Source organism: Onychostoma macrolepis, chromosome 07, assembly GCF_012432095.1.
Source record: "Onychostoma macrolepis isolate SWU-2019 chromosome 07, ASM1243209v1, whole genome shotgun sequence".
NCBI lineage: Eukaryota > Metazoa > Chordata > Actinopteri > Cypriniformes > Cyprinidae > Onychostoma > Onychostoma macrolepis.
Genome location: NC_081161.1, coordinates 24,762,753 through 24,790,714, shown reverse-complemented (window position 1 = coordinate 24,790,714; position 27,962 = coordinate 24,762,753). Strand labels below are relative to the sequence as shown.

The window sequence follows — 27,962 nt, the reverse complement described above, 5'->3', positions numbered from 1 at the left end:
TTTCTTAGTGCTTCGAGTAGGCCTAATAAAATGTTACACCCTACCGCATACCAGCCTCAGTAAAATTCAGCTACAAATAGTTGCATGTTTCAAGTGCATCAAGTCAGTACGTACGTCTCTTGGTAATAGTAAAATGAAAGAAAAAACGAAAGTTCTGACAGTAACATCAAACACACAACTGGGCGGACTCCTGGTAAGTAGACTGGTGAAATACTGCTGTTTGCAGCCACCAGTCAGGCGCATTCATTAAAGCTGATGGACGTTAACTTTAATCAGCCTGATGCAGGTTTAGGGGTTTGTTTTAGTTACTATAGCAACAGTCTGTCCACTGGTTACTGTTAAAGTACCGCCTGTGGTTTTATTACTTGGATTCTAGCAATAAACAGCATCTACGCATAAACAAACTTCACCTTCACACCGTGTGTACACGGGACGCGACAAAACTATAATCGGTCACCGGAGAGTACAATACGACTCCGCGGGCAGCAGCGTCGTAGTTTTATCGCGTCGCTCGGTGTCTACAGGGGCACTGGAGGTCACTTCCTGATTTACTGACTGTCGGCAATATGTCCTAACACTTTCAAAACGCTCTGCCTCTCTTTAAACGACAACGTTTTGCGTGCCTGAAATACGACGTTACCTCCACAGGTGGAAGTAGCAGTAGTTTTTGACTTTATTTGATGCAGACCAGCACTTCATTCAGTCGTTGCGCAGGTGGATTTATCGATTCGCATGTGTTCCTGGCACGTTTATATCGGTGAGGATGTTTTAAAATGGCGGTGGCAGCGTCACAACAGGTAAGATACTTTCTAATAGCTTTTATCTCGCTGTTAGCGTTACTCGTGCGCGAATAAGAGTGAACCTTTCGCAGCCAGACACTTGCCGTAATGTAAAAGTTTAATGTCTCCTCAACCTGGGAATAGTGAAGTGCACAAGCAAGGCGAAAAGTTTTGAGTTAAGTTTAGAGTTTAGATGATAAATGAAAAGCAGAAGTGCTCGTGAAAGCGGAGAGTATTAATAATAGTGTTTGATGTACGTTATTGTTTATTGGAGGGTCTGGAGTGAAGGTGAGGAGGTGATGGACGCACACACATCTTTTCACCTGCAGCAGGAACATGGCAGAAGCAGAGCACACGTCCAGTCAAAGCAGTGATGGTGAGTTCAAAGTAACCTTGTAGTAGTAACTTGTGTAGGCTATGTAACAGGTACATACTTTAAGCTGTTTGTTTAGGGTCTGAATATCAAAATGTTAACAGCAGTATTAGTATTATTACGTTACTCATTTGCATCACTGGGTTTTGAGTCATGGGGAAAAACAGGCTACTAAACTGAGAGGAAAAAAACAAAAAAAACTTCTATGCGTCACATAATTATTTTAGTTTAGTCATGTTTATATGTGTATTCGACTATGTGTAATCAGAAGCATTGAAAATGTATTGACTATTTGAGAAATCCAACATGCACTTCAAGGAATGAATGAAAAAAGACTACAGTTTCAAACTGTTTTTCAGAGCCATCTGTTAAAATTTAACCGTGGTTAAAAAATAAAATACTTGCAATATTGACAAATTAAACTTATATTGCACATCAGTGATTGCAAATGTACTAAATGCAGTGGCCATTCTGTGTTTATACAGTTGCTAGTTATGAATAATAGTCCAAAAATGCTTGCCCACTTTTAAAGTGTGGTTCCAGACCAGAAGTATTTTTCCCATAGGGATTTTCCTGATTTACTAACTATGAACCAAAAAAAGCTTTGAACAAAAACAACCAGGTGATGATTCACAACAATACACATTTTGAGTTGAAGCAAAAAAGTATTTGGAAAACACACAAAGAGACAGAAAATACAAGACTGTATGTAACGCCTTTTAATAAGGGGGAAAAAACTACAATCCCATGAAGCATTGCCAGTCCAAACTAAAAAAACTAAACTTGATTTAAATTATCATATATGTATATTAATAATATATATAACAATAAGTATGATATATATATATATATATATATATATATATATATATAACCAATGTGTTTTGTTTTCTGCAAAATATGCATATTACGCTTAAAAATATTTAAGTAGTTTGAGAACACACAGGAAAAATGAATGGGTGGTGGGTGCTGATATTTCCACTCTCTGATTATTGGACATTTCTTGGCCAAATCATGCTTAATGTAGTTTTTCTGGTATTCTGCAGTTGAACACATTTATTTAAAAAAATGAAGTTGAAATAATACAGACCGATGGCTTCAACAAAAGCATATACCATTTATTAACAATCTCATAGCTTACAGTAGGACTGTTTATTTTTAAGGTTTATATCAAAAAGAAATGTAATGGGATTATTTCTATGAGCCCGACTGTTGCACTCTTTACCTAATTAAAATGAGAGATATTGTGTTAAAATGTAATGATTAGATTTAGGGAATGTAGAAATAGAAAATTCATCCATATTTGAATTTATTAGTAATGATCAACTTTAAGTAGTTTCTAACAATATTAGAATTTATATTTAAATTTATAATTAATCTAATTTAAGGATCAATTGAGACCACAAAACTTCTGTGGCAGGGTCTAATCTGCAAAATACAAATGGACACACTTTGTTCATTGTTCTAGAAATGTTGTAACCCTAACTTCTGTAATCTCTGTCATAATTCCTTAAAAAACAGTTTATCTTTGGTGGTTTTGAGAAGTTCAGAGGATGCTGATTGCCTTATGAGGGATTGCATCAGAGAACAACAATTTCATAGTATTTTACAAGCATTAGCAACACATCAGCTCAAAGAGCCTAGAAGTAACTCCGTATGATTTAGTTGAAAGAGCTAATTATTAATTTGTAAAAAAGTAATAATCGCTTAAATCAGTTAGCTATTTATCTTTAACTACAGGAACACAGAAACCTTAACTCAAAGACCAAACATAATTCTTTGAATTTGAGAAATGTGTGGGCTGGGTCACTTCTGAAAGTGTGAAAGCGCTGTTATTGTTTAAGGCGTGTATTGTTGGGCTAATAAAGTATTGTTGTCCTGTCAAAAGCTGCAGTTACTGATTGCACTTTCAATTGTACATTTCATGGCTTTGTCAAGGCATGTTCTATCCAGTCGAATATTGGTTTGTAGATTATATGCACATTTTAGTTTCTTTTGCAGTGGATGAACAGGTGCACCCGCCTGTGGCACACTGAGCCATATTCAGTTGAAGAGGAAGAACCAGCAGAGCTCGAATTATCTGTTACCTCTCCCATTATATATTTTGCATCCGTATCAGGCACAATATAAACATCATCTTTGCCATCTTTTTTGTTTTGATCTGATGTTCTATTTTCCACTTTGTTTTTGATGTCCTGTTGATGTGCTACTGTGATGTCCTCAGGCCATATGCACCCCAATCATTCTTCCTCTATCCTCATTAAGTCAGAGCTATTTTTGTTCAATTTTGATGGAAGATATTGTCTGCTAAATTATCAAGGATGTTTGAGGACTGCTGTCTCGTAGTTGAGCTGGAGGGAGTGTTGATGTGATGTTTCCTCAGGTCTTTGGGTCACATTTTTGGTCTGCTTTCAGGTTGCTTTCTCTATTTCTGCACACTTGAGTTTTCATGTCACTCTTATTATGTAGAGAAGCTGGTCAGTGGTGTGGTGTGACTAGAAGTTGTTGTGCTGTTTTACAGAGGGAAGACTTAAGAGAGGTGTTTACCCAGCCATGCACATTGAGTCTTGTCACCCTTCAGAATGTGTTTACCTGGGATATTGACATATGGGGAATATAGTGTGGGTTGAGACCACAAAAAATAAAAAATTGGGCCCAATTATGAAGTAACTTTTACTTGTATTTTCAATAATGCATTGCATTATTTTTTTATTTATTATTTCGTGTTTTAGGGTTGAGGGAAATATGGATTTTTAAAAATTTTATTACAGTGTGGGGTGTGATTTTATTTATTTTTTTATTTTTGTTCCCCTGATGGGTTTCTAGGATACAATTGATTTATTTTTGTCCAAGTGACCCTACGATAAGAGAAAGTCATAAGTAGAGATGATATTTATTGCAAAAACTTAAACTCTTTTAAATTATTATTATATTATTTTACCATGCAATCATGATTTTTCTTTTTTCAGATGCCTTTTCTGCATAAAGTTTGTTTTACACCATTTGCATGCAGTGTCGCACCGCTTAAGTCTGGTGTAGACGTGGTTTTACAGTTGTCCCAGACCCAGTCTTAAAATAAAAAAATAAAAATCATAAAATATTATTACATTTTTTTTTAAATCTTCATGACCGTAACAATTAAACAGGAGTGAAAATGAACATTAATCATTTTAGTATTTGTGTAAAATTTGATTCAGCCTATTTAATTTCCCACTAATTTAAACCAAAAACATCCATTTTACCCCTAATGAAGGTAGTCAATCAAACATTAGTGCAGTATACTGTGTATATTTCCAGTCAAGGTGTAATGTAGAAATTAGAAAATGTTTTTTGTGAAATTAACCTAGCAAGATGGAGTGAGCCATTTCTTTTCCAAAAAATGTTGTGTGTCATTTCCATCATTGTCATTTATCTTTTATGTCATTTATGTAATCTGACATGGTGGAAATGATATTTGTTGGTTCAGAAATATGTTGGTTTATTTTCTAAAAGGAGACAAAACAGCCATAAGATTCAGTGTTTACAGATTTATATATATATATATATATATTTTTTTTTTTTCCCCTAATAAGGACTGATCTACTTTCGTTATTTGCCCTTCTAGATTTCCAGGTGTCATCGTTCAGCAACTCTTCACACAACCAGTGTTTGCAGACTGCCTCAAAGCCTCTCACCCAAAACCATGTCAACCATCACATGCCCTCAGACTCTCAGCTGCCACACGTTTCCCTCCGCTGCAAATCATTCACTCCCTTTAATGGCACATGTGATGAGGATCGCAGCAGCTTGGCCTCTCAGGACTCTGGAATCCCCACTCTTGAGATTAACCCCCCTGAGCACGTTCATGCTCGAGTCACCACTGCTGAGCTGGTGGTTCCACCTCCACATGATGATAGTCCAGCAACACTAAACTTGGATATTTCAGATAGCTCCGTACTCAAGTCTTCCACCTTCCCACGTTGTGACTTTGATTTGGTGCGTCCTTATGGGGCAGGCGGGCTCTCCAGTGCGGCAGGCAAGGGTACTTTGAACCGCAGTGATGATATTTCAGTGTGCAGTGTTTCCAGTTTAAGTACTGAGTTTTCTGCCACGTTGTCTGTCAGTAATGAGGACTTCCTAGACTTTATGGTTACATCCGAGTCCAGTGCTGTTGTTACATTTGAGAATGAAGATGTCTTGCACCGTTCTGACAATTCACTCTCATCTCCTACGGACTTGCACGGCAAGCTCAGCAGCCCTCAACGGCATCCTGTGGGGGTCTCTACACCACATGAGGCTAGACCCAAGAGACTGGGTCCACTCGCCAGCTTCTTCCACAGGTATCGTAGCGTTTGCATTTGTAATGTTGTTAAATTCACACCAAGAAACTAATGATTTGTTCAGTAGTATTATGCCTATGATTGTGTGAGCTTCACCAAATGTTGCCTTTCAAATAATGTTGCATTATTATTATTATTATTATTATTTAACAAGCTTTAAGCTTTTTTTGTTTCTTTTCAATTTTTAATTTCATTATACTTTTCATGTGTGCAATTTTCTTGGGTACCTTTTTTCTCTATGGTTTCTGCTGGAATTCTGAATATTTCTGAAGATATTTCGAAATGTCTTTTTTTTTTTTTTTTTTGCATTCTTGAGTTTGGTATTTTGTAATGGGTTAGCATCCTAAAAATATTATTTCTGTTTTTTTTGTTTGTTGTTGTTGTCTTTTAGTATAACAATCTACATTTGCAATGTTTCAGTTGTAATCTCCGTCTATCTCAATTTCTTATAGGGTAAGCTGTTTCTCATCACAAGTGATTTAATATTTTCATATTTGTATTTCTAATATATTGTCCTTGTAAAATTAACAGTTTCTTGCAGGCCCCAATTCAGCTATGACATGCAGTACTTGATATAACAGTGATATACTTCAGCTTTTGGCCCCATGATTTTGGATATTACCATCATCAACCATATTAGTTTCAGTGTTGCTGAAGCACTCATGTATTTGTTTCACAAGCATTGTGGAACATAAAAAATGGCGTATAGACGGTTTCAACGGCAACAACATAAACAAATGTTGCTGCGCATGCGCGCTTTTGTGGCCCTAATTTAACTTCCGGTAGACATCCAAATACAATCCATAACAACAGTCCCTCTAGAGTAGATTATGTTTTGATAAGCACAATATGTTTGCTGCGTAAATCATACAGACTGAGATGCAGGGATTAACTACTTGGACGGATTTATTAAAAATGCAAATTCATTCTCTGCCAGCAGGAGACGCTTTAAAGCAGGAGAACTAGAGGTTTCCCCGGAAACGGCTGTTGGATTGTACGTTACACAAAGCAGCGCTGAGCTTACAAACGCTGCTTTATCAGGCATATAACATGCCAGATGAAATGAAAATGACATCGAACATTTTCTAAAGACAGTGTTCCTTCAGAAATACAGTGATATAAAAACACCCGCGCCTCGTTTTGATTTTTAAACATACGTTACGTGCTCATGTTTATTCAACGAAGCCATTTGGAAAATCAGTCCGTTTTGATATCGTGGTGGGTTGCCACAAATAAATAAATGTATGTGAAACACATCCCACAGCACAACAACCTGAGCCCAACTTCATTACTTATCACTTTAACTTTAACTGTGTTTGTAGCCGCGCCAAACACAAACAAAGGACCAGGCGCGTGCGCCCGATGAAACCGTCTATAGATAAAAAATGTTGAGAAGCCGCTGAATGGCGTGGCCATGTTTCCAAATTGCCTGCCCTTTTTATCTCAGCAACATGGACTTTATTAAAGCTTTTCTCGATCTTAAAACAGCTCAAATGTTATTTTTTTTCTTTGTGCCTCACTCTCTACTAGTGCAGTATTCTTTTCAGTTTCTCCCTTTGTTCTGTGTATTTAGTGAAATTCACATTTGTGGAATTCACACTGCTTAAAAATAGTGAAAATATATGTATTTTAAAAAACACTAGAGAAGGTAATTATCAGTAGATGTTGCTCTGTTAACTCAGTCCTTTTATTTCTTTTTTTATATTTGTAAGGAGTCTTTTTGCTAAGAGGATGAAGGATACGGGTGCACTGGAAGAACAGAGAGAGCCTGGCTGGAAGCTGTTCGGTAAAGTTCCACATAAAGAACTTTCAACCAAAGACTCCAGGAAAATACAAAAGGTACGTTCACACACCTGCACTCATACAAGATCTTACAAGAAATCAAAATGCAATGTACCTGATTTTTGAGTGCTTTCCATGTAGTAGGGTTACACCGAAATTGTGAAAATATAGTTTCTGTATTCAGTGTATTTTTATAATGTACATTGTTTTGCCTATTCACCCATTTGAATGTTTAGGCCACATACATGTGATGTCGGATCCTCTTTAACAAAAATAGTCCTGTGATGTGTTGCTTTTAAACTAAAGGCTGAGATACACTACATAATGTTTGCCCAGGTTTTTGCTTTAATTTGCTGTCTGGTGAAGTCAGAGCCAGATTTTCCTCAGTCTGCAGATTTTGGACGGTCGGAGTTGACAGATTTTGCAGATTGTAGTGTATGTTGAGCACAGACACTGATGTCTGGTCTGAGGATATCAAACTTGCTTGATACTTTGAGCCAATTTAAGAACACATTGTTTTTATTTGTCATGTGTCTCTTTGATGTCAAAAATGTGCAGGGAAACACTTTCCTCCCATGACTGCTTGAAATAGTTTTTTCTCAGCTGGTGGAAATCATTTTACATATTTAAAGATTTGTTCATACAAGTTTTAGATTTTTCATTTTGATTCATTCTGCATGAATCAATCAAATGCAGAGTTATGATATTGTTGTGAATAGGGCTTTGTTTCCTGTGTACAGGCCTGCATTTTGCTTTAGGTCATTTGAACCCCCTGATTCAGCCTCTCCGTGTCCATCTTGATTTCACCCACATCCTACTCCTGCTTTTGTTCTCTGCAGCTGTAATGGAAGATTGGGGTATTGGGTGACACTGACAGGTTTAGAGCTGCTGGATTATTTAGGCTCTGTAGCAGTGGCTTATAGGAAGAGATGAGTTAAGATTAGCTTAATATTATGCACTTCTGTCCTGCATCAGTGCTTTCTTTAAATATTGCAATATTCTAGTCCCTTAAAACTTTACAACTAAAACAAGCAAATGTACTTGGACTAAAATTTGTAGGACTGTCTGACAGTGTGGTTCGAATGTGCCTTGTTATATTTTATTTGAATCAGTGGAAGCTCATGAGAACTGATGACACAGGCCACTTTATCATCTTTGTACATGACTCAGACATGCACAGCGGAGCACAGAGTGCACTGATCGCATGAGACTGCAGTGCAGAGAGCCTTTTGCTCCTAATAGCTGGAATCAATTAGTATGGCTGCCTGTAAATCATGGATGCTCTCTCTGCACTGTGATGATGACGAGTAACATTAGCATGCACACACACACACACATATGGACACAGTAGGCGCACGGGACAAGGTCTGATCCTCTGCATCCCTCTGATGTTGGGCCTCCCAGTTGGGTGTGTGTTTGTTAGGACGGAGTAATAGAGAGAAAGAGGGCAAGGAAAAACAGTGTCAAGTAACTTGGCAGGAGTGAGACAGCAATAACAGCAGAGGAGCAGGAGCACAGTAGTATCATGCTACTGTTTCTCAGGGTGTGTCCCATATTCCTTGTGGTCTTCCTGCTGCTGTGCCTTGCCTTTCGTTCTACAAGACACTTAAGCTTGTAGTTGTGGAAATACAGCTATGGTGTAGAGTGTAGTGTCTGAACCACTGGATTCTGAATGTCTCAACAGCACTGCAGCGTTCATGGTGAGTTCATATCTTTTTTTTTTTTTTTCGTTCCTTGTTTTCTGTCTGATGAAAAAGAAAAGGTGAGGAGAATAAGAAAGAGGAAAAAAGAGCATTTGTATGGAGGAAATGACGTGGAGAGAGATGTACCTGGTGTTCATGCATGAGCACATTTGTGTGTGTTGGTGAATTATATTGTTGTCCTGTTTCTTTGGTTTGCTGTCCCTCTTTCACTCTTAAAACTAATCAGGAGTTTCCTGTCTAATCTTACTTAATGTCCTTTTCTTATACACATTTGGCTCGTAGTTGCAATGTAGGTCATTTTGTCTAGTTTTAGCTCTGAGAGAGTGCAGTGCGGGGGCAAATTAAATATTTATATTCACTCACGAGCGATAGTATGTGCTTTCTGACTGCATAAATAAAACAACTTATTTCTTTATCTTCGTTTTGTTCAGATACACAGATCAGACAGGTTACTTCAGAATCAGGGAATTTAAAGATGGATGCAGAGTGAGAGCACAGATTACTATTCAGGGTGTACAGTGTGTGACATGAGACTTTGTAAAGAAACTCAAATGCTGTAACAGTAGCAAGCTGTTTTGATTCCATTTGTGACGCATTGTGTTTGCAAAGAGTGTTATTTTTCACAGTTCCTGCTTGTTTGAGAACTTCTGCTTCCACTTGTGCAGGTTGTGAAAAGTATTGTGTGGCAAAAACCCTGGATGTTAAAAACTGATGAAAGCATTAGTTCCATGAAGTTCTTATGTCTAAAACCTTGAAATGTATTATTTAATTATCATTTTCTTGATGATTAAGCCTCATTGTCATAATCCAAAATCATCTCAGTACAATATGGGGAAAAAATATGATTTAACATTTTTAATTGTAAAGTGTTATTTTTTTTATTGTATGTGTTTATTTCTTTTATGCAGATTTCATTAAAATATTACAAAACTATTACATTAAACAGAGTTAAATGGGGGGAAAAGTGACAATTGTAAAAATCTCTTTAAAAAAGTTATAATATTATTTATTTGGTTGGGAATTACGTTTTTTTTTTTTTTTTGTGAGATTCATTCAACGGCAACATAAACAAACGTTACTGCACATGTGTGCTTTTGTGGCCCTAATTGAACTTCCGGTAGACATCCAAATAGAATAACAACGGCGAAGTCCCTCAAGAGCAGTGGTTCTCAATTCCAGTCCTGGGGGCCCCCTGCTCTGCACATTTTGCATGTCTCCCTTACTTAACACACCTGATTGAGATCATCAGCTCGTTAGTTCAGTCCATGGAGCTCTCTCATAACGACAATTAACCATGGTTTTACTATAGTAAACGTGTAGCGACCGTGTTTTTGGTGTATGTATTACCATTCATATAACCACAATCTTATTAGAAAATACTATGGTTAGAGTAGCAAAACCACGGCTAATTTTGTAAGAGGAGAATACACTATAGATCTCAAACATTGGATCATTGTTATATCATCATATTGCCTGATAAAACTACTCAGTGTTAAGAGTTAAGCCATTATAGAGGTAACAGAACTTGAAGCTGCTTTGAAATGATGTGTATTGTGGATGCTATACAAATAAATACATTGACTTGACCGAACCAAGTTGAAGATTCCTTTCTATGAATGAATGAAACTTAATCCGTACAAAAGTGTCCGGGTATTAACGAGCTGCCGCAGATAACATTTCCACATGTGATTTCCTTCTATTTGTGGTGTGAGGGCTTACAGTTTAATGCAAATCACTGTATCTATAATATAATAAATCTACAGAGATGAATTATAAAGCCACATTTTAGTTTAGATGTTTACCATACCGAGTTTGTTTAATTTTCATCCGAGTTCCGTAGTGTATTTAATGTTTATATGATTCATTAGATCACGTTGGAATGATCAATTGCCATAGCCTTTATCATCAATGTCTGCAGGTAAAACCTCGTCTTTTTCGGCTTTCTAATGCGGAGAAAGCTCATTTTTTCACACCGGCCGTGCAAAGGGATATGGCAATTGATGATACAGTAAGCCTTAACCACTGCAATGCGATCTTAAGTAGAATAATATAAACATTAATTAATATAAAACGTCTACATTCACTACTACTCAGTCTCCGCTGTAGCTCCACAGTTGCCAACTCTCGTGAGACATATAAGCAACCGCAGCTTCGAAAACAAGCCCAATATTTTTATTTGATTTTATCATCAATATTATTTATCAATTATTTATTACCAATAAATGAGCCTGCAACATATTATACTGAAACCACTCTTTTACCTGAAAAGCAAAAACAAAGCTATTTTACAAAAATTTGCAAACTGCAACAAAAGTGGGAACAAAACTAGTCTCCAATCACCTGTGAGCAGAATAGGATTGGAGAGATGGAAAAGGAGAAAAGCACAAGAGCTTCAAAGGGGAGCTGTAACATAACCACATATTTATAGCCTAAAATATATAGGGGTCATTCTATGGAAATGTCAATTTTTCTGTCCCTAGCCTTAGACATATTACACTTGAAAAACACTTGGTTACAATTTTTTTTATTTATTTTTTTTTTATATATATTTTCAAATGAAACAATGGAACAATATTTGAACAATTACACCTTCTTGAGCCATCAATGTGGCAATATTTGTTTTTAATTAATTATGAAGAATTCCAAGCACCACAAAACTGCTCGTCCCCACAGCCATATAGAGGGAAAGTGCTTTATTTTGAGGTCAAAAACAGGGTTTTCTTCCATTTAAAATAAAATAATGTATACATAACTATCAAATAAATGACATATAAAAACAATGCGACACAAATATTATAGAAAAATATGTAAAATATTATAATATATATTATTAAAAAATAAAATATTACATATTTTAAAAAGATTCTAAAAAAGATTTTCAAAAATCATTAAGCTGTCATTTGTGTATTCATGAAGTCAAAAGGTAATCTAATAATGTGGTCTAAATTTAAATGTTAAAAAAAGAAATACATTTTAAGACATTTTGCCATACCAGGCTATTCGAAACAAATGTATTTACTCCGTATTAGGATATGACTACTTGTTTTTTATTACAGCCCGTGATAATTAATACATTACAAAAACATTATAAAAATCTAAAAGAAAGTCATCCCACTCCTCTACGTCTACTTCTATCATCGCTTTGATTACAGCGTCACGCGCCGCCTTTTTCAATGTGATTTTTCTCCAATGAGGGGGAGGAACATATGGCAAATTACGCTACAGCACTTATATTATTGCACTGGTTGGCTATTAACTGCGAGCATACAGAGTGTCAATCAATGCACTGGAGAATACGGCGAACATTAATAAAGAAACGAAGTTGCTTGTCAGATTTCCCTAACAAGCAACCATATTTTTTTAAATAAGCCCAAAAAACCGCAAACTGTGACCAGGGATTTTTTTTCCCACAACTTTACAAAAAAAGACGCCCAAAGTCGCGTATAATACGCGGACTTGGCAACTGTGTGTAGCTCCTGTGACCTAAATTCCCAGAATGCATTGCCGCTGTGACGAGACATTCCCATTCTCATTTGTTGCAATTCTTTGGACTGTATACAGTGTTGGCTTTTGCTTCTCATGATTGAAATGTGTTAACAGGTGTTATTTATCATAATATTATTTATATGTTTGCTTTATTATATTTTCATTATTTTATAGATGATTCATAAAATGTGTATATTTATTATACATAATTTTTTTTTTTTTTTTTTTTTTTTTTTTGAAGGAATATGAAAGGAGTGGACAGTCAAGCAGTTCCATATCTCCCAAGAAGAATGTAAAAAGGAACCTGGACTTTGAGCCACTTTCAACCACAGCCCTTATACTGGAGAACCGTCCAGCGTAAGTGTTTTTCTACAACCCGATTTCCGGAAATGTTGGGGAGTTTTTTAAATTTGAATAAAATGAGAACTAAAAGACTTTCAAATCACATGAGCCAATGTTTTATTCACAATAGAACATAGAGAACATAACAAATGTTTAAACTGAGAAATTTTACACTTTTATCCACTAAATGAGCTCATTTCAAATTTGATGCTTGCTACAGGTCTCAAAGTTGGCACGGGGGCAACAAAGGGCTGAAAAAGCAAGAAATTTTGAAAAGATTCAGCTGGGAGAACATCTAGCAAGTTAGCAACTAATTAAGTTAATTGACATCAGGTCTGTAACATGATTACCTCTCTAAAGGTGCGTTCACACCAGACGCGAATGAAGCGTTAAGCGCAAGTGATTTACATGTTAAGTCAATGCAAAGATGCGAGTAGACATCTTGTGAATCGCGCGAGTTGAAAAATCTGAACTTTGGCGAAAATTCGCACCGCGTTAACCAATCAGGAGCTTGCTGTAGTAGTGACGTGATTACAGCGTAGTGAGGGCGGCAGAAATCCGAAACAACAATGGAGGACAAAATCATCGTCGCTGTATGTGGATACCTGGAGCTGTATGATACATCTTCGTACTTTTATAGAAACAGGAATAAAAAGGATCTTGCTTGGTGTGTTACTTTGTGCACAACATGGTAAATCATAATTTATAACCTATTTGTTACATAAAAATATTATTTCTATGTTAAGACTAGAATAGGCTACTTATGGAAAACATTTGTACATTCATTCTAATTATATCCTATTGCAAATACACTCACAATAGTATAGTAAAAAATAGTTATTTGAGACTGGAGCCGCCTGGCAGAAGCCCCTCCTCGACGTGAATTCGCGTCTGTTGTGACTTGAATTTCACGCGCGAATGAAGCAAGTAAACTCAAAATGTTCAAGCGCCCAACTACGCGTGAATAGCGTGATTTATTCGCGCAAGTCGCGTCTGGTGTGAACGCACAGTAAGACATCCCTTTTATAGCTAGAGTCTCTCAGAAGTAAAGATAGGCAGAGGCTCTCCAATATTTAAAAAGATTGCGGAATACTTTAAAAACAATGTTCCTCAACGTCAAATTGCAAAGGCTTAGCAAATCTCATCATCTACAGTGCATAACATCATCAAAAGATTCAGAGAAACTGGAGAAATCTCTGTGCGTAAGGGACAAGAGACCTTTGTTGGATGCCCGTGGTCTTCGGGCCCTCAGATGACACTGCATCACTCATCGACATGATTCTGTCATTGACATACTAAATGGGCCCAGGAATACTTCCAGAAACCACTGTCGGTAAACACAATCCGCCGTACCATCTGCAGATGCCAACTAAAGCTCTATCATGCAAAAAGGAAGCCATATGTGAACATGGTCCAGAAGCGCCGTCGTGTCCTGTGGGCCAAGGCTCATTTAAAATGGGCTGTTTCAAAGTGGAAAAGTGTTTTATGTCTAAATTTGACATTCTTCACGGACACCGTGTCCTAGAGGTCTTCTCGGGTCCTAAAATCCGTACCCGACCCGAATCGACCCTAATCACTTCTTACCCGAACCCGACGTGCATAAATAAATAATTTTTTTTAAAGATAAACCCGACCAGAGTCAGACACTATGAAATTATACCGGAGTCTGACCCGACCCGACCGCATTTATTTTCGAACCCGACTGGACCCGAGCGTAAACGTGTGCACAGCTGATTTGGCCACTGCTCCATTACTTTCATTTTATTTACTTATTTATTAGCCTATTACTTTATATCTTCGCCTGCCTGATGGATGTTATTTCTGAGTTTGGCTTTCAGTTGTAACCAGTGGATTTGAAATATGAACGTGATAATTTTTATGAAACTAAATCGATAGATTATTAAATCATGGATTTGCTAGTTTTGTCTGCAATGTTATTTACGTACCTCATCTCCGGTGAAGGGCTTCTGCGCACAAAAAAGAAAAGCCTTGCATTGACACACAGTGTAATGAAGTGAGTGGATTTCCTGATGGATCTCATATCTATAAGATGGATTTCTGAGGTTACAAACGTATGTTCCTTTATGCGTGTTTCTCAAAAATGAACTTAACATGAACGCACAAGTAGGCTATGCAGCCGGGAAAGTTTAAAAGAATTCGGGTCTAATCGGGTCCATTTGGGAAAAGCATATTTATTTTAAAGACCCGAGACTGCTAATACCGAACCCGACCTGTATCCGAGGCACTCGTAGAAGTTTTGGACCCAAACCCGTTCGGGTCTCGGGTCGGACCTCAGGTTTTCAGATCCAAGTGGACCCGTGAAGACCTCTACCATGTCCTCCGGGCTAAAGAGGAAGGAGAGCTTCCAGCGTGTTATCAGCGTTCAGTTCAAAGCCAGCATCTTTGATGGTATGGGGGTGCATAAGTGCATACGGTATGGGCAGCTTGCATGTTTTGGAAGGCACTATGAATGCTGAAAGGTATATAAAGGTTTTAGAGCAACATATGCTCCCCTCCAGACGATGTCTAGTTTCAGGGAAGGCCTTGTGTATTTCAGCAGAACAATACAAAACCACATACTGCAGCTATTACAACAGCATGGCTTTGTAGTAGAAGAGTCCGGGTGCTGAATTGGCCTGCCTGCAGTCCAGATCTTTCACCTATAGAGAACATTTGGTGCATTATTAAACGAAAAATACATCAAAGACGACCACAAACTCTTCAGCAGCTGGATCATCAACCTATATCAGGCAAGAATGGGACCAAATTCCAACACCAAAACTCCAGAAACTCATAACCTCGATGCTCGGACGTCTTCAAACTGTTTTGAAAAGAAGAGGAGATGCTACATGATTCAAGATGGCGCCGCAGATGGCAGCCATGGTTTGTCGCTGCTTGGTACTTGATCTTTTTTTGTTTGTTTGTCCTGTCTTAAGCAACCTTTTCCCGATCAGCTTTACTAGAAACGAACTCCTGGACATCAGAAACGGCACACCAACCTTCTGCCTACATCTGAGCATTCAGACCTTTTACTGGACATTTTAATCGGAGGAGCTGCGTTCCTATACTAGCGCTCCAGGCGACCCAGGCGACGCAAGCGAGGGCAGCGTGCCGGCACGCTCGTGAAACTCCGACAGCGCGGGTTTAGGACTCCGCTGCCGAGCATTCATCTGGCGAATCTCCGCTCCCTGGCAAATAAATCAGACGAACTACAACTCCTCACCCACACAAACAAGGACTTTTTAAACTCCGCTGCGCTTTGCTTCACGGAAACCTGGCTGAACGGAGCCATCCCGGACAGCGTGCTTCATCTAACGGGCTTCCAGCTGTTCAGAGCAAACCGCGTCACCGAGTCCTCGGGGAAAACGAGAGGCGGTGGATTGTGCTTTTATATCAACGAAGGCTGGTGTACAGACGTGACAGTTTTAAAGAAGATGTGCTGCCCAAATTTGGAAGCTCTCTTTATTAACTGCAAGCCTTTTTATTCACCGTGGGAGTTTTCCTCGTTTATTCTGGTGAGTGTGTACATTCCTCCTGACGCGCGCGTGAGCGCGGCGCTAGAACTGCTGGCCGATCAAATCACATACACAGAGCAGCGTTATCCGGACTCTTTCATTATCATTCTCGGTGATTTTAATAAAGCTAATCTCACCCGTGAACTGCCTAAATATAGACAGCACATCACATGCCCCACCAGAGACAGAAATATACTGGACCACTGCTACACTGTCTTAAAGGATGCATATCACTCTGTTCCCCGTGCAGCGCTGGGACTCTCTGATCACTGTTTGGCTCATCTCCTACCAGCCTACAGGCAGAAACTCAAATCTGCTAAGCCTGTAGTAAAACTGTAAAGAGATGGACTTCTGAAGCAGAGCAGGTTTTACAGGCCTGCTTGAACTTACTGATTGGAGTGTTTTTGAGGCTGCAGCTACTGATCTGGACGAGCTTACTGACACCGTGACGTCCAACATCAGTTTCTGTGAGGACGTGTGTACCCACCAGGACTTATTTAACATTTAACAATGACAAACCTTGGTTCAGTGCAAAACTCAAACAGCTTCGCCAGGCCAAAGAGGACGCCTACAGGAGTGGGGACAAAGCCTTGTACAAACAGGCCAAATACACACTGAATAGAGAGATAAGAGTGGCAAAATTAAACTACTCTGGAAAGCTAAAAAAACAGCTTTCAAGCAATGACTCTACATCAGTGTGGAAAGGCCTGAAAGCCATCACCAGCTACAAGACCCCATCCCCCAGCACTGAGGTCAATCAACAACTGGCTGAAGACCTGAACGAGTTCTACTGCAGGTTTGAAAAGACTGGTCTGACACCCCACACCCGCTCCGACCGTCTCACAGCACAGCCATCCACACCCTCCCCCTCCCTCCCCCCTACTGTTTATCAACCTGTACTCAAGATCTGTGAAGATGATGTATGCAAAGTCTTCAGAAAGCAGAAGATAAGGAAAGCCAAAGGCCCAGACGGTGTCTCTCCAGCCTGCCTCAAAGCCTGTGCTGTCCAGCTATCATCCATCTTCACATTGATCTTCAACAGATCACTGGAGCTGTGTGAAGTCCCCTCCTGCTTCAAAGGTTCCACCATCATCCCTGTACCCAAGAAACCAAAAATCACAGGACTTAATGACTACAGACCAAGCGGCAACCTCCCGCTCCCTCTCTTGAAACCAACACGGAAGTGACTAACACTGCAATTCATCGACTGGCCGCTGGAGGCTGGCTCCAAAAGGGAGTCAATCCCATAGACTCCCCATGTTAAAATGCCCAACTTTACAGCAGAAAAAAACATGTTTATAGCCTGGTACAAACAATTATTTTGGTCTATATAGCTAATTTTGCCCTTCGTGACAACTGTGAGGGGGGTGAATTTTTTTATAACTCATCCGTTTAAATTATATTAAGCCTTAAAGTTCTGCATAATTAAGGGCGTGGCCACTTGAGTGACAGGTGGACTGCCGCTCTGCTCCAGAGTGTGAAACTCGCTAGAGTGTGAAACTTTGTATTTGTACAGAAAAAATTATTATAGGTAGGACACTGGGAATCTGGCAATTAGATGTTTTAATGAAAATGATCTCAAACTTGATTTTTACGGCTATATTGATATTGTACTCTGCTTTTGCACTGTCTGCAAAATGGTAACTGATGTTATACTGTGTTCTGCCTTGGTTTCTCCGGGCTTTTCTCCACGATACAACATGTTAAACACATGTCCCAAAATGATCAATAACTCATTTTCGACCAAAAGCGAAGTTATGGTGTTTAGTCTTTGCGGCAGCACTGCTGTCACTATAGAGGCGTGGTTTCAGCTCAGCTTCACCCACGTCCGCCTTTTTGCCCATTTCGATTTTCCGGGAGGACGCGGTGGCGCTTCAAGATGGCGGCGGCGGCTCCGCCCACTTTAGGCTTCAAAAACGCTTTACAGAAACCTACGGGTGACGTCACGGACACTACGTCCATTTTTTTTACAGTCTATGCTACAGACCTGTTGCTTTAACGTCTGTGGTCATGAAGTCATTTGAGAGACTGGTGTTGGCCCACCTGAAGGACATTACTGGACCCTTGCTGGACCCCCTGCAGTTTGCTTACCGAGCAAACAGATCTGTGGATGATGCAGTTAATATGGGACTGCACTACATCCTGCAACATCTGGACAAACCAGGGACTTATGCAAGGATCTTGTTTGTGGACTTCAGCTCCGCTTTCAACACCATCATCCCGGACACCCTTCAGAACAAACTGACTCAGCTCTCTGTACCCACCTCCATCTGTCAGTGGATTACCAGCTTCCTGACAGACAGGCAGCAGCTAGTGAGGCTGGGAAAACACCCATCCAGCACCCGCACCATCAGCACTGGAGCTCCTCAGGGCTGTGTTCTCTCCCCACTGCTATTCTCCCTCTACACAAATGACTGCACCTCTAAAGACCCCTCTGTCAAACTCCTGAAGTTTGAAGACGACACCACAGTCATCGGCCTCATCCAGGACGGCGACGAGTCTGCTTACAGACAAGAGGTTGAGCAGCTGGCTGTCTGGTGCAGTCACAACAACCTGGAGCTGAACACGCTCAAAACTGTGGAGATGATCGTGGACTTCAGGAGAAACCCCCTGCTCTCCCCCCACTCACCATCATGAACAGCACTGTGGCTGCAGTGGAGTCATTCAGGTTCCTGGGCACCACCATCTCTCAGGACCTGAAGTGGGACAATCACATTGACTCCATCATGAAAAAGGCCCAGCAGAGGTTGTACTTCCTTCGTCAGCTGAAAAAGTTCAACCTGCCACAGGAGCTGCTGAAACAGTTTTATTCAGCTGTTATTGAGTCGGTTCTGTGCTCCTCCATAACTGTCTGGTTTGGGTCAGCCAGCAAATCAGATTTAAGAAGACTTCAACGGACTGTTAGGACAGCAGAAAAGATCATTGGTGTGCACCTGCCCAGCCTTCAGGACTTGTACAACTCCAGAGTGAAGAAACGGGCAGGTAACATCATCAAAGACCCCTCTCACCCCGGACACAACTTGATTGCACTTCCAGCCAGACGCTACAGATCTCTGTGCACTAGAACATCTAGGCATAAAAACAGTTTTTTCCCCCATGCCATCTCCAGCTTAAATAGCTAACACGTGGATCATTACCTGTGTTCTGTAATTCATTCTGTAATTCATTCTCCATCTTTAATTATTGCCTCCCTCTCAAGTATTATGTAAATACACATACATATGTTTATTTATACAGCTGTATATAGAGTAAATAATGCACAAATCTGTACATAAATCTACTGTTCCAGATTCATACTTATTATTATGATTATTATCCATTGTTAAGTCTTACTATTTAAATGTGTTTTTCTGTTCCCATGTCAGATGTGTATGTATGTATGTATGTACCAGGAGCACCTTAAAACCACAACAAATTCCTCGTGTTTGCGCACACCTGGCGAATAAAGCTAATTCTGATTCTGATGCTACACCATGGTAAACATGCCCCCGTCTCAACTATTTTGAGACCTGTAGCAGGCATTAAATTTGAATTTATCTCATTTTGTGCATAAAATTTTAAAAATTTCTCAGTTTAAATATTTGTTATCTATGTTCTATTGTGAATAAAATATTGGCTCATGTGATTTGAAATTCTTTTAGTTTTGATTTTATTCAAATTTTAAAAATGTCCCAACATTTCTGGAATTCGGGTTGTATATCTCCTCCTGTCCTGAAACCTCTCATTCCTGTATTGTCCTAGAACAAAAAAATGAATTCCATCTTGCATGCAATGTTATACCATGCAGCACAGTATGTAATGAATAATATAGGAGTTATAGATGTAAAGTGTTTACATTTACATTTATGCATTTAGCAGACGCTTTTATCCAAAGCAACTTACATTGCATTCAAGTTACAGTTTTTACATTTTATCAGCTCTTTAGAATGTTTTCTCTCACAGACAGTAATGTATAGGTATGTTGACAAGTCATTATGTATCTGTGTGTAGGAATCTTCCTGCAAAGCCTGAGGATGAAGCCCAGAAACACAGACAAGAATACGAGGAGATGGTAGCTCAGGCCAAGAAGAGAGGTGACTTTCTTTTCACACATTTGTTTGTGCCTGTGTGTCCTGTTTTGTGCTCTAGAGGGCGCTGTTGCAAAAGCTGAAATTAAATCTTGTTGAAACATTTCCATTTGACTGCTGTTCCTCCTCTCTCACTGCATGTGTGTGTGTGTGTGTGTGTGTGTTTCTGTGCAGAGCTGAAAGAGGCCCAGAAACGGAAAAAACAACTAGAGGACAGGTGCAAACTAGAGGAAAGCATTGGCAATGCTGCTCTCACCTGGAGTCAGGAGATATTACCCAACTGGCAAAGCATGTGAGTCCGCACACAAAAATCATAGACTTAATATATCCCACAAACATACATTCTTGACATTCCATATAAATAACAGACAATAGATCAAAGAACAGCCAAAAACATTCTAAGGAGAGTAATATTTGGCAAGAGATTTACTGACCAACTAGTGAGAGACATGTACTACAAGTTAGTGCATGTGTGCTGACATGTTGAGCTTAGGTGCTCATGTGAGCAATGTGTGTTTGAATCAGATACAGCTCTTATCCTTATTATATCCAATGATCTCTCTGCTATCCCTATGAATAAAACATAAAAGTGGCTGAAAGTCCAAAAATGAAATAAAAAAAATGTAACTATTAAAATAGGCTTAGAGAAAAAAAATATGTATACCCAAATATATAAAAATGATGACTTGCTTCACTCTGTCCTTCTCTTCATCATTCCAGGTGTTCATCTAAGCGGGTGAGGGATTTATGGTGGCAGGGTCTGCCACCCAGTGTGAGGGGCAAAGTCTGGAGTCTAGCGATAGGCAATGAACTAAACATCACAGATGGTATGAATGTGTTTTATCACACACACCTCGCACATACAGTAAAATATTACTTTGGACATCATTTGTTTTTAAATTCCAAATGAATGGATAAAAAAAGTATATATATTAAATATGAAGTTTCTTTTCTTTTAAATGTGTATTTTGTGTGTAATTATATAAATCACTTGTATTATGGTTTTGTTCATGGTGCTTCACAAGCAGCTTCCTGTGGTTTGATTAGTCTTTAAGTTTATAACTTTTCTCCCAAATTAAGAAAACAACAACAATGCTCACAACAACCAAATAAAGAAATGCACTGTAAAACCAAAGAAACGCGCTGCAAATAAAATTCTATATTTGGTTGCGTTGTGAGCATTTGCAGCACCTCCTGTCAAACTGATGAAGATGTTTTCTTGATTTTCTGGTGCTTTTTCTATTTGCATGTGTTTTCTGAAGTTGCAGCGTTGAGCTCTCTAGGCCACCGTAAAAACCCACAAATAATAATTTGCAGCTGTAAACGATTTTGAACCTGCATTAATGTCATGGTGTAATGGTAATGACGATATAACCATGCTTTTGTGGTTGTTTACTGTGAGAACTCTGCGCTGTTGTGGTTTAAATGTTTTTGCAATAGTGGTCTGTTGTAATCAAAAGTAAAGTAGAAAAAGTAAAGAGTTTAATTGTGCACATGGTGAAAATGTTGAATAGCAAATGATTCTGGGTTATATTATGGAAATTTAGTTTTACATTTTTGTTTAAACATTGCCTTTATTTAAACACAATGCAGTTACACTTACACTTATGAAATTTGATTTTATGAACTTTTATTTTGTTGTCAATCTATTAAATTACTTGAAACCATGATCCGCACTCACTTTTTACATTTTATTATACATTTATCACCAATAGGGAAAAACCACAAATTTTCGGCTCAAGGCCTTCTTCAGTGTGTTAAACTCGGTGTCCTGTTTTTGTGAGTGCGGATCATAGTTTCATATACTAAGATTTACATATGTAAACATAAATAACTTATTTACGTGTAAATAACACATTTTTATTTGTGTGTGTATGTGTTTTAAACAGAGCTGTATGACATCTGTTTGGCAAGAGCCAAAGAAAAGTGGAATGCCTTTGTAGCCCCAACGGCTGCTGCAGAAACAGAGAGTGAAGGTGATTATGCATTTTTCTAAGCACATGCTGCATGGTTCCTCTCCTCTCTTTTGCTGGAATAACTTCTTTAATATCATATAAAACATGATGATTTATCCTCTTTTTATTTTCCTTTATTTCTTTCCTTGCTGTTAAACTTCTTTGCTTTAATGCCCTTTTGTAACTAATTATTTCTTATTTTTCAGACGCAGGCTTGTCTCATGCTGATCGAGAGGCCAGTCTAGAACTGATCAAGTTAGACATTTCCAGAACCTTTCCCAATCTCTGTATTTTCCAACAGGTAGGGTGCATTGTTGTTTATGGAGTTTTATATCATCTGCTGACAATTGTGTCATCATATTTTGGGGTTTTATTTTCAGGGAGGCCCATACCATGATGTATTGCACAGCATTCTGGGAGCTTACACTTGCTATCGTCCTGATGTGGGATATGTAAGTCTTGTTTACTCAAGTTTTATCTATTGTTTTTTTGTCTAAATGTGCTCTGCACCACTGCACTATTTACAAGCGAATCTCCTCTTTATCCCTCTATGACCCATATTTCATGTTAACCTCAGTTTGCTTGAGTATTGACTCATGCAAAGAGACGTTTACAGAGCAAAACAGAAACGGACAGAGATGCTGTGTCGTACAGCTAGTTTGCTGGAGTATGATGAGCGGTTCTGCTCTAGTTATGACGCACATGATAAGCAGAGACTTAGAACTTATTCTGTTGCACATGTGAGAACGCCAGAGCAATGTGTGCTGCACAACCTCCTTACATCCTGCTCACAAACCACAATATCAATTGTTGGCCAAAGAGCTCTTGCTCTTACACCTCCACATAGATGCTGGGTGTAAAGGTCATATTATAAACTGCAAAAATTTTAAGATAAATTGAGAACATATTTTCCATTATTCTTTCGTTATCCTTAATGTTACTTAATCAAACACCTCCACTGGTATGATATTTAATATATTTTAGCTGCCTAGTTTAGTAAGTTTGCATGAAGAATAAAAATAAAAACTTTAAAGTGAAAAAACATTTAACTCAAAAGTTTGAATTGACTTTGAAAGAATAATTTTTGTATTTTTTAAAGATGTATTTTGGGCATTTTTGCCTTTTATTTGATAGGACAGTAGTTAGACAGGAAACGAAGTTGGAGAGAGAAAGGGGGGACGGGATCGGGAAAGGTCCGGGACTCGAACACGGGACGCCCGAAGCGCAACGATGCTACATGTCGACGCGCTGCACACGAGGCTATCGGCGCCGACGAAAGAATCAAATTTTTTAACCAGATCTCTTATGCTCACCATGGCTGCATTTATTTGATCAAAAATAGAGTAAAAACATTAAAAAGTCTTAATTATTCCAAACTTTTGACCAGTAGTGTACTTGTTGAACATGACCGTTATTAAGGCAGTGTGCTTATGATGCATCTGTGCTTGTTATCAGCTTGAAGTGTGAATACAGAAAGGAAGCACTGATCTGACGTTTAGGGGGTAAAGCATGTTGTTTTAGGGGTAGGAATAGATGCTATTCTTTGTAAACATCACTCGTTTATCAGTTCAAGCTTGGTGTTAAAGATAAATCCTCATATTTTGAATCTGTATTATGTGTTTGTCGTGTAGGTGCAGGGAATGTCCTTTATAGCAGCAGTGTTGATTCTCAACATGAACACTGCTGATGCCTTCATTGCATTTGCCAATTTGTTGAACAAGCCTTGTCAAATGGCTTTCTACAGAGTGGACCACAGCCTTGTGAGTTATGAGCAGTCTCGAAGTCTTTTAAGTTGTGCGATCAATAAGAAAATAGTCATTAGTCAAGACTCTTCATATCTTTTTTTTCTTTTTTAGATGTTGACATACTTTGCAGCATTTGAAGTGTTCTTTGAAGAAAATCTACCAAAGCTTTTTGCACATTTTAAAAATAACAACCTGTCCTCTGATATTTATTTAATTGACTGGTAAGTGAGTTACTTTGTTTCTTCTGTCAGAAATGTCCCCCTGAGTTTTGAGGTACAGATGTGTTGATCATAGATCTGCTTTTGTCTGTGTAGGATCTTCACCTTGTACAGTAAATCACTCCCACTGGACATCGCATGCCGTGTGTGGGACGTGTTCTGTCGTGATGGCGAGGAATTTCTCTTCCGCACAGCTCTGGGGATTCTGCGTCTTTACGAGGACATCCTCACACACATGGACTTCATCCACATCGCTCAGTTCCTGACGCGCCTGCCGGAATACATCTCTGCTGAGGAGATCTTCTCCAGCATAACCACCATCAACATGAACAGCAAGAACAAGAAATGGCCACAAGTGCGCATCCTTTTCTAAACAATCGCATATAAACGCATTGCATGCGTTAAAATGAATACATATATACTGAATTAAACAGTATTTTATATATAATAGTACTAACGTTAAAAATGTGAGGGTTGCTAAAAATTTATCATATGTAATTTATTTTAAAGTCTCTAATGCTCCCTAAGGCTGCATTTATCCAATTAAAAATACATCAAAAATGTAATATTGTGTAATATTACATTCAGCAGTCATTCTTCAGCATCATTTGGTGCTCTTTCTTATTTCTTTGAGCTTTACAACACATTTCATATTATTATTATTATTATTATTATTATTATTATTATTATTATCATCATCAGTGCTGAAAACATTTAAGATTTTTGTGCAAACTTCAATATTCATTGATGGAGTCTAAAAGAACAGGATTTATTTGAAATGGAAATCTGTTTAATGTTATACTTTACTTTCTTTCCTGTCATTTTTTTTTGAGAATTTAATTTGTCTTTGCTAAATAATGTGATCCGTTTCTTTCAAGACAAATCTTACTGACCCCAAAATGTTGAATGTACAGTGGATTGAGAACACATTCAGACCTCCCCCCGCCGTATTTTACATTTTGTGTTGCAGCCTTATGGTAAAATGCTATCTTTTTTTCACACTTCATAAACTATAATGACAAAGCAGATACTAGATAACTTAATAACTCTGCAAACGTATATATGAAAAAAATTATAATAATTTAAAAGCATTGTAGCATAAGGCAGCAACACAAAGTATGAAAGAATGAGAGGGTCAGAATACTTTCTAAATTATATTTTAGTTAAAAAGGATTAAATGTTATAAATGGCAGAATGATACTATGCTGTTCATATTTAAATAGCTTTTTTACTTCGTCTTTTTTTCTTTCTTTCTTTTACACCTCTAGGTTCTTCAGGCTTTGCAGAAAGGACAAGACCGTGGCAGTCCACTACTGAAACGCTAAGGATGCATCCTCATGTCTTCACTTCCGCCTCACAGAGACTAAGAGAGGAACTCATGTTGACTGTGCATGGGTACTCCTGCATACCTCTGGTTCCTCATCAGAGAATATCAGTTCCAGTGGCCACTGTATGTGTCCTCTTCCATACAAACTGACGTGTAGGAACACAAACTGACCTCACAGGGCTGGAACGGAGGAACACATCACATGAATGTACACTCCCGGCTCTCAATTAGGTGTGGCAATGTTCTAAATTGTTTCATGTCTCTGTCCTCTCATTACCTTCACCTTCACCCTTTCTTTTCTGCCTCCCTCAGCTTAAACGAGGCATTTCCATTTTAGCAAAATAAAATGTTTTGCTGTGGTTTTCTGAGGTGGTTTTTATTTGTTTTTCTCATGTGTTGTTTTACCATTGTTTCTAAGACTTATTGCACACTGAACTATTATTTATTCTACCTCTTACTCCCTGTCTGTAATCTGTGTTTCTGTTCTCTGTCTCTCAAATGTCTGTCTTTATTCAGAGACTTGAGTTGATACTGAAAGATCATGTTCATGTTATTGTTACTGGATTTTCTGTCCCTTTTTATTTATTTTTTTTTATAGAAAGTCCAAAACCAAATATTCTGGAAGATTAGTGTTTCTGAAGTTACAAAGTTTGGTTTCATCAAATTCATGCTTGCAGAACAGGACTTTAGCATAATAAATGTGGCTTTAACATTGTGGTGCAGCTTGGCTCTCATGGTGGTTGAAGTGTTGAAAAGAAGGTAGATGAAAGATTGAGTAGGAGTATGAGTTCAGCAATGATGGTGGTTTTCAGTCATACGACTCATTGCAGCATTATGCTTGACATCTCATATTGTCTTCATTAATAACAGAGAAACAAGCCTCTCTAGATATTGCTGTTCTTGACATTCAACAATCAGATAAAATCTTATTATTCGAAATTTATGAAATGTTATGATATTTAAGTCTTTACTTGTTTCATGTCAATAACATGCACTAAACTGGCCTAATTTTTGGGACCATAATATGTAACGGCAATAACAGCATTTTTCACTTGTTGGTTGTTTTTTTGTTTGTTTTTTTAAAGTTTAGATAAGTGAATGTCATTTTGGTGAATGTTTTTCACTGAGAAGTATGAACAGTATCACGTTAAACATTCAGATGCTTATTTATTATATTGATTAGAATTCATGGAAGTTCATGGATTATTATTTTGGTGAGGAAAAAGACCTAAATTTCATATCCTCAGAGAGTGTGTGTATACTGTATGTACACACAGTAATATGTAAACAAGTTATGAAGGCACCAGAATATTGAATGGCACTTTGATATCTTGCACACTCTAAATTTAGTTTTTGTGCAGATATTATCAAGATAATGTGGTGAGATTTCACTGCTTTGTGATCACTGTGATCAAAGGAAAACACCCCACCTTTGTGGTCTAAACCACACTACTGCAATAAGCTGCTTTGCACAATTTTTTTTTTTTCATAGATTTTCACTGTCGTCTTTACTATGCTCTCTGCTGTTTCATGTTTGGTTTTATTACCATATAGGAACCCTAGGAACTTGTTTTGTCAATGTTGGCTGTTTTCATTATAATCTGATTATTCATTGCCCTCACTTTTAAAATATTTTTATATCTGGGGGACACACACCAGGAGCTTTAAGTTAATGGCTTTTGATTTTTGCCTTAAGTCCAAGGTTTTGAAATAACTTGCATAACTCTGAAAAAGAACTTAAGACTTCATATGTATCCAGTGCATTCAGCTGTTGTGAGTTCAAGTACAATAAAAGACAATCTTAATAGTAATGAAAGGTGAAGTGTGTGTGTGTGTGTGTGTGTGTGTGTGTGTCTATAAACAACTTCATGTTATGTTGTGAGTACTTGAGTGTGCGCATCATCATAAACAATTCATGCTGTTCAAAAGAGCATAGGCCATCCAGGAACACAGGATATGTTGATAATGAAGTACAGTAATGTATTGTGCAATGTGTTTGTTATGTGAGTGTTTTATGTGGGAATTGACAGAATCAGGTGGTACGATGAAGGCATTAGGATGTGCAATGCATCTGTGCCCACATATGAATAACTGGCCAGTCCAAACTATTTAATGTGAGCTTTTTATTCATCTGTATCAACGCTGTATGAACACTGAAACGTGTGCAGACTGTGTGCATGCAATCCCACACTCGAAGCTTTCAGATGTTATTTGAGCATGCACTGATGCAGCTCGCTTTGACCAATCTCTGTTCTTCTGTGTTTGTCCTTTTGTCCAAAAATGCTGCCTTTGCTTTTGTTGTGTCAATACAGATGATATAGAAATAAATAAAGTTGTATATATTCATGGTC

At 38.2% G+C, this 27,962-nt stretch overlaps 1 protein-coding gene across 3 annotated transcripts; it reads left to right on the top strand.

Annotated features, from left to right (window-relative positions):
• Positions 1 to 61: 61 nt before the first annotated feature.
• Positions 62 to 27,962, top strand: tbc1d14 (TBC1 domain family, member 14). 3 transcript variants are annotated; one of them, XM_058782496.1, is made up of 15 exons: positions 62 to 193; positions 1,054 to 1,155; positions 4,757 to 5,471; positions 7,184 to 7,310; positions 12,684 to 12,799; positions 20,290 to 20,372; positions 20,541 to 20,658; positions 21,087 to 21,193; positions 22,256 to 22,342; positions 22,528 to 22,622; positions 22,702 to 22,773; positions 23,953 to 24,081; positions 24,178 to 24,287; positions 24,381 to 24,639; positions 25,553 to 27,962. In XM_058782496.1, exons 2-15 carry the CDS (start codon positions 1,116 to 1,118, stop codon positions 25,607 to 25,609), a joined length of 2,115 nt encoding a protein of 704 aa, XP_058638479.1. In that variant the 5' UTR covers positions 62 to 193; positions 1,054 to 1,115; the 3' UTR covers positions 25,610 to 27,962. The 3 variants fall into 3 exon arrangements, with proteins under 3 accessions (XP_058638479.1, XP_058638478.1, XP_058638480.1); XM_058782495.1 differs by lacking the exon at positions 62 to 193 and adding an exon at positions 240 to 797; XM_058782497.1 differs by lacking the exons at positions 62 to 193; positions 1,054 to 1,155; positions 4,757 to 5,471; positions 7,184 to 7,310 and adding an exon at positions 8,489 to 8,953.

Excerpts from the sequence above, each read along its gene's own strand:
- tbc1d14 (XM_058782496.1), top strand. The coding sequence starts at position 1,116 with ATGGCAGAAGCAGAGCACACGTCCAGTCAAAGCAGTGATG. Across the intron at positions 20,659-21,086 it reads TTACCCAACTGGCAAAGCAT|GTGTTCATCTAAGCGGGTGA; the intron begins GTGAGTCCGCAC and ends TCATCATTCCAG. Across the intron at positions 22,623-22,701 it reads ATCTCTGTATTTTCCAACAG|GGAGGCCCATACCATGATGT; the intron begins GTAGGGTGCATT and ends TTTTATTTTCAG.